Raw genomic sequence first — 7,369 nt, forward strand, 5'->3', positions numbered from 1 at the left:
TAGTTGGAGGTGCAAATTTGTGCAGGAATGTAGCCAAAGTTTTGGCAATTCCCTCATGGTCTTAGATGTACTGACAATGGCCTTTCTTTTTCAGTTGTAATGTTACACTTAAAGAACATTATTTAATGGAGTTGAAGGACCTGCTTGGTCTTTAAAACAAATAGGCTTAAAACTTGGATTTACAGAGGTATGGCATTTCTAATAATACAAACAAAAATTTGCACAGAAAGTTACACGATCCACAAAAACTGCCATATGCAACCAAAAAAAAAAAAAAAAGTCATTACCTTGAGGTGAAAAAATGCTGTTTTGCATTTCATTCTACATTTCCCTTTAGGGAAATTACTTTAAATTTTTTTCTGCAAAAGAAGATTTTTAGGATCATTATCTTCTGGGAAGGGAGTGCTTTGAAAGGAGAATTCATATTTTTAAGCACGTGCTCTTGGTATACTACCTTACAGACTTCTTTACATCCAGTATTTGCTTGTTCTTAGGAATGAACTAGGTATCTAACTCCTTTACACATCATTTAATAGCCACATTTGATACGAGTCACTCTGTACTGAGCCCCTCCTACTATGTCCTCAAGGCTGTAGAATGTGATACTAAAAAGTGAAAGCATGGTATTCTTCCATGAAGAGTTTATAGCTTACTATCAGTATAGGTTTAACAAATGTATACATTCAAAGGTATAAATATTCTATAAACAACTCTAATTGGTGTGACAATATAAAATAAATTGAACATTTTGAAGGAAAAGTACGATAGTATTTTATAGGTGAGCAGTAATAAGTAAAATTGACACAGCACTTTGCACTTTTTAAGAAGTATTTCTCATAAAATTCACTGAATCCTCAAAACAACCCGTTATACCATATAGGGATTTTTTTCCCCCATTTTACTGAAGAATCACCTGAGACCAAGAAAAGTTAAGTGACCGAACCAAATCTACATACTAAGTACACTAAATAGTAGAACCAAGATTCAAACTGGGTTCTCACAGCTAAATCAAGGCTGCCACTGGATTTATGATTTTCAAGTTCTGTCATACAAATAATTTCCTTTGATCCTTACAACAACCCAATGAGGTAATAGCAGCTAATATTCACTTAATGCATATTACATAGCAGGCACTGTTCTATACTGCATTAATTCACTTACTTGTCACAAAAACCCTACAAAAGGGTTATATTATTATTTGATTTTACAGATGAGAAAACTGAGGCTCACAGAAAATATGTAAACTGCCCAAGATCACACAAATAATAGGCAGGGGAATCATAATTTAAATCCAGGGCATCTAGTTCCCACACCTTCTTCTTCACCTCATTCTTCAGTAGGTTAAGAAACTTGCCCAAAGTCACAAGAAAAGAAAATTGCAAAGGGAGAACAAGAAGCATGCATGTTAGCCCTTCACCCTTACTACTTTCCCTAAATGTAATTTGAACAATAAGGATCATTAGATCCAGAAGGGGCAAGGTGGCTTTGGAGTAGATTGTTCTCTAAAGCAGAGTATGAGCAGGTGAGGGACATCAGCAGAGTAGCAGGGAGAAGGAGCTCCATCAGGCTAGAGAAGACTTATCTTCCATACATTCGAGGCAAAAGAAAGTAAAATAAAATGTATGTGAGCAGAGACAGCGTATTTGCCACTCTGGTGTAGGTAGTATGAACTGTGGTAGATGAAAAGGGATGACTCTAACTAAGAAATTAGTGAAAATGAAGCACAAGACTGATTTATTTTGAGAGAAACTTTAAAGCCATTGAAAGATATGGGATAGGTGTTGTAACGCCTCCAAAAGAACTGATACCCCACTCCTGCCAAAAGTACCTAGCACACAGGAAGAAATTATATAAGCACCGAAAAAAATTTGACTACACTTTTTCATTTTTCTTTTTCTTTTTAACACTAAAATGTCATTTACAGTCTAGCAACTCTTTACCGTTAAAAATGTTCCTGTGGAGGAGAGAGAAGTGGGGAAAGGGAACGTAATTGAGCATAACGTGCTTCTCATTAGTTCTCATGTCCTGAATCTATGGTGTGGGTTACTTTAACAGGTAGACCGTCCTCCGACTCATTAAAATCAGGTGAAGGAAATCACAACAAAATCCCATTTAAATGAATAAACTGAAATGTCAACCTAAATCTAAAGTACATGTTAAAAGTAGAATCTTCAATAAAGAGAAAAAAAAAAATCATGGCAGAGACAGACACAATGATACCAGGATACTAGAAAGCAATACTTTTTAGAAGACAAATTAAAGGAAAAGTAACCCTCATGGAATTTTTTCTCTCATTACTTAAAATAAACCAGGTCACTGTAATGGACTTACACTATGGCATTTTGTTCATTTTAATTTCATTTTTATTTCATCAAGCCATAAATTCCCATTGAAACACCTTAGACACGTGCTCACAATAATTGGAATGCTTACCCTTTCAGTATAAGTACTTTTGCATGAGTTCAACAAAATAAAAAATGCAATGAGGCCCCTCCAAGTTTTTTGCTTATGTCAACAGCTATTTTATGAGTATGAATTACCTTTGCGGTTATAAAGCATGTGTAAAATACATTACATGAGTGAGAAGCCGTACTGCAGATGATCCAGTAAAGGTCTGCACACAGAAACATCAAAATCAAGGTGAATTTCCTAGAATATAGCAACCATAAAATTTTCCTCCCAATGCCATTTCTGTTAAATATACCTTGATGAATTAAGTTCAAGTGTAACTACAATTGAACTATATGATTCAACTGAGTTATGACCCATTTTTCCTCTCAAAAGCAAAAGGGAATAATGACAGTTGTGAGACTTACATTTTTCCATTCCAGGGTTTTTCTGAAAGTTATTTCACAGGGGAGCTAAAGGCAAAATGCACTTAGTGACATTTATTTGCTTTAAAATAGTTATTTATGCTACTACTCAAAGGACAGATAGAATTTTAATAACAATTTATCAAATAACAATTGTATTTGGTCATTTATTTTTAAACTGTACAGACCAAGAGGCATTCAGGAAGGAAATAATCACAAAATGCCATATGATACCTAAGGCTACAATTGTAACTAAATGACATATTTACATACAACAGAACCAACATACAACAGAACGAACAACCAACATGACAAATACACAAGTAACATATATATGTGATTGAATATACCCACCCCTAGCAGAAAGCTTTTTGGTGTTGATAATTTTGGCAGCATATTCTTGTCCAGTAGGGATTTTCATACATCTTCTCACCACTGAGAATGCCCCCCTGAAAACCAATAATTAGCAGGTCATCAATATAATCAGCTCTGATATTCTATTAAAAACACACATCTGAGCATTTTTATTGAATTTAGTGAACTGTCAAATATCAGTATACCATATAGTAATATCCAGAAAATGAACCGTTCTTTCTGGAAACTGAGACCTTCTTTAATGTTGAAGAATAAAATTAGATTTCATTAACTGGGAGCACACATTATTAATCAACAAAATGAAGAGAACTGCCAATTACGACGGCTCTTGTTTGCACATGAAACTTGAAAACATTTTACACTTCACACTAACACAGCACCAAATGCTCTGAGAAGAAACCCTGCAAAGAGCAGAGCTGAGGAGGAGCTGCCTATTTATTTTAGTAGGAAAAAATAAAATTAATGTGGCTCCAAGTAAGTAAATATGGTGACTGTTTTCATTAAAATAAATCTTAGGAACACTTGTGTGGGGTTTAACAAATCCTGCTATGGTGATTTCTCTGTGCCCTGTTTCGGGCTGGGGGAGGGGAGAGATTTGAATTAAGCTGCTCTTCCGACATATTCTCCATGTTTTAACAGCAGACAACATAAATATATAGGATATGATTTTCATTACATTTAAAAGATATTTACATGTCCTCCAATTCAACTGTATAAAACAACACACACATAAACCCGCCCCTTTCTTAAGCAATGTTCGAAACTAGCGACAGAGGATTTGGGTTTGGGTTTGATGCTACATAAATTAACGTTCACGGCTCGGCCTCTAGGTTCTTTGCACAGGTTCTCAGTAGGTCTCCTGTCCCCTTCCTTAACATCACCAAGTACAATAGTTCTGCCAGTCAGGTGTAGGAGGCCGTTTTATACAACGCTGGGCTACCCTTGGGAAGCTCTCTCCCGGTGACCAAAGGGCTTTTCCGCTGCCTGTACAAATAAATCCTCCCAGAGAATGCGAAGATGTACACGTAAATCCTAGGAAGGATGATGATGAGCGAGTAATCTAGTGCAAAGAATAATCGTGGATATGGGACAGGGGTTCGAGTTCCTTGGGGTGGCCCTTTTCCTGGACAGAACAACTACTGGACGCGAAATAGACTCTACGCCAAGTTGAACTTTCGGCATCAATAAATATGGCACCGTCTGTGGCTGCGAGTTCTCATCCGTACGTGGGTCGTACGGCCGACAAGCCTGCGAAGCAGAAGGCATCTCTATTTACAGAAAACATGATCTATGTTGCATTTTACATGGGTTCTTGTTTCCTCTCCATACACACACACACGCTCGCACACTTCTCAGGTTGACAGCTACAACTGCAGGGACCGTAAATCCACCAAGTCTCTGGTGCAGAAAGGTGGGGGGAGCGGGAGAAGGTGGGCTGAGGATTATCGGAATGGGCCACAGCCGGGGTGGAAGGTCTTGCCCCTTCTTTGTCCCTTCCTCTTACTAACACAGCACCTTCCTCCGAGCTGACACACCAGGGGCCCTCCCCCCTCTCCTCCCGTCTCCCAAATTCCCTCGCCCCACGCGGGAGGCCGGTGGGTCGGGGGTAACGCGACCCGCCCTCTGCTGGAAAGGGGACGTGAGGGTGCCCGGCAAAGGCGCTTACTTTCCGAGCTCCTCGAAAAGCTGATACTCGTCCGTGAACCTGGTACAGGTTGTAGTCGAAGCCATCCTCGGTCCGGGCTGTACCCCTGGCTGGGAGCGCGGCGGACAAGACGCGAGCAGACGCGCGGCTTCCCCAGGACTAGTCCCGCGGCGCTGTCACCCAGGGCCGCCCTCACTTTCCTCGTCCGAAAGTAGCTCGCCGGCGAGGGAGTATGCGCAGGGGCGGGGCGGGAGGGGAGATGACCAGAAAGGGTGGCGTGGGGTCTCCTCCCTACGGTCCGCCGATCCTCCTCCTCCTCCTCCTCCTCCGGGCCTCGCTTCCTTCTTCTCCTCCGGTCGTTCCACTCGCCCCCTTCCCAGCCCCTCTCCTCAAATGCAGGGGCAAAGTACTCAAGAAGAGGGAGCGGGAAATGGAAAAACAGCCGGGCACGGGGCGAGCGGCGAGCAGTTGCGAAACGATCCGCACCGGAGCAGGAGGGGTAGAGGCGGAGGGGAGGGAGCCCGAGGGGGCGGAGGCCGCGGAGCCGGGAGCGGACAGCTCGAGCCCAGCTGCAGCTGTCAGCAGGCGCGGGCGCGGGGTGCGCCAGGGCCGGCCTCCCAACCGCAGGCACCTCGGCTGCCTCGCGCTCCCCACGAGCCCAAGCCGCCCCGAGACTGCGCGGCGGAAGAAAAAGCGCTGGGCTCGGGCGAAGCCTCGTCTGCTGTCCCCAGGCCTCCGCCTCCTCCCCGGGGCCTGGCAGCACCCCCTCCCTCGCGAAGCCTCCTCTTGCTGGTCCCACACCTCCTGCTAGCGACTCTTAACACTGTCCCTTCGTGGATTCCTCCTTGCCTCCCTCCCCGAGTCTCACACACGCGCAGAGCTGTCTAGGGAGAGACCAGGTGGGTGGAGGACGTGCGGGGGAGAAGCCGGGAGAGGGTTTAGGTGAATGAGGCGAGACGTCAAAATTAGTTAAACCCGCAATTAGGCTCCTGCCTAAATGTGTGGCTGATTTAGCGGGAATATGTGGGGTAACTCGTGGACTGCCGAGGGCTGCTGCCGGGGGTCGCAGAGGCCCCCAGCCCGGTTAGGGGCGCCGGGCTCTAGGGACCGACCCCCGCCGGCGCGCGAGCCTCGGTGCCCTAGGTGGAGGGGCGAGGGGTGCAGGCGCTTCATCTGGGCGCGGCTCCGTGTTGACACAGCGGGGGCCGGATGTGGGTAGTCGACTGTTTCCAGAGAAGGGTCCCAGCCTCCCACACCTCCCGGTGATGCTCGGGCCCACCCACCAGAAGCCACGCCGCCCGCTCCTAGGCGCCCAGCGCGGGGTTCCTCCCTCGCCCGCAGCGTCTTCGGCGAGGGGCGACGCCCGCCGTGCCACGTTTCACTTCTGATATGACTGCCACCTCACCCTCCACGTCCCCCCGCCGTTTTCTAGGTTGGGTTGCTCAGGCTCTGGCAATCCCCACAGGCCTTTGCTTTGGCCATGAATGTTAACAGAATGAAAGCAAAAACTCCGCCACGGGGCCACACCTTCCCTACAGAATAAACTCCCCTGTAACCTCAGTGAGTTCTGATAGTAAGGCGGTTTCTCGCGAGATTTCCTGCTCTGGCGGCGGGGGCGGGGTAGTGGGAAGGTTGGGTGTCGGTCACGCGACCTGGTAGGGACTGACGTCACTCGCATCACGTGAACAGGTCTAGTGCCTTTCGCTTTGCAAAAGGAAGAAGGAAAAGGCGACGTCGTGTGTGCTTTGCTTGTATGCTCAAAGATCTGGTGGGATTGTGGACCTGAGTATACTCCGTAAATGGCTATCTGAAAAATCACTTTATAGTTCAAGAACACGTGCTATTCATTAGCATATCTGTCATTGTTTACACTAAATACGAGAAAAAAACTATCCATTACATTTAAAATAGGAGAATTGCTGAGTGCTAAAACAACCCGTGGGCCTTCTTTCCAGTCCTATGTCTTTAATAAACTATGCAATTGCAAACTTAGAAGCAGAAAAACCGAAAGAGTTGTGAATGGTCTTTTCCAAATTACTGCCTTTTGTTTTACAGCATGGGGACTTTAAAAACCTGCAATTCTATTGCTAATTTGCATCGTTAGCATTACATCAGGGATTCAAAATTTCACAGCTGGAAGATGAAAGGTAAATAGGAGGTCCAGAGAATCTAAGATTGAAAGGAGTTATTTCTTGCTCTCAAAGGCTGCTGTTAATTAGTGAATTTGTCCACCGTCACTCATAATCCTAATTCCCTTATTTCCTGATCTGGGGAATGCTATTCTGCCAATAACTGAGGTTTTTACCAAAGTTCTCAAAGTGTTCACAATTTTTAACGCTTATAACAACATTGGACTTTGTACATATTTTGATTCCTAACCATAAAAAGCAAATATTGTGTAAAATGTAGTGTACAAGAAAAGATACCAAAAACTACATGAAGAAAAGAAACAAGGTGTCTAACTATTAATAATTGGGCTAGAAAGTTGAAAAAAAAATAATTTGGTCTCGGCTAAAGATTTTTAATATATATCTTA

At 44.1% G+C, this 7,369-nt stretch overlaps 1 protein-coding gene across 5 annotated transcripts in view; it reads right to left on the reverse strand.

The window, feature by feature from the left end:
• The window catches only part of CAMK2D (calcium/calmodulin dependent protein kinase II delta), a 284,407-nt gene extending 278,792 nt beyond the window's left edge, over positions 1-5,615 (reverse strand). Inside the window, exons 1-2 of one of the 5 annotated variants that reach the window (XM_068543349.1) lie at positions 4,855-5,615; positions 3,168-3,262 (exon numbers count right to left, since the gene is read on the reverse strand). In XM_068543349.1, coding sequence (XP_068399450.1) covers positions 3,168-3,262; positions 4,855-4,919 — 160 coding nt within the window. In that variant the 5' untranslated portion in view covers positions 4,920-5,615. The remainder of the gene's footprint in view (positions 1-3,167; positions 3,263-4,854) is intronic. The other 4 variants (XM_068543347.1, XM_068543345.1, XM_068543346.1 and 1 more) reach the window with 4 other exon arrangements.
• Between the last annotated feature and the right edge of the window lie 1,754 nt (positions 5,616-7,369).

Source organism: Eschrichtius robustus, chromosome 4 (assembly GCF_028021215.1).
Source record: "Eschrichtius robustus isolate mEscRob2 chromosome 4, mEscRob2.pri, whole genome shotgun sequence".
Lineage (NCBI taxonomy): Eukaryota > Metazoa > Chordata > Mammalia > Artiodactyla > Eschrichtiidae > Eschrichtius > Eschrichtius robustus.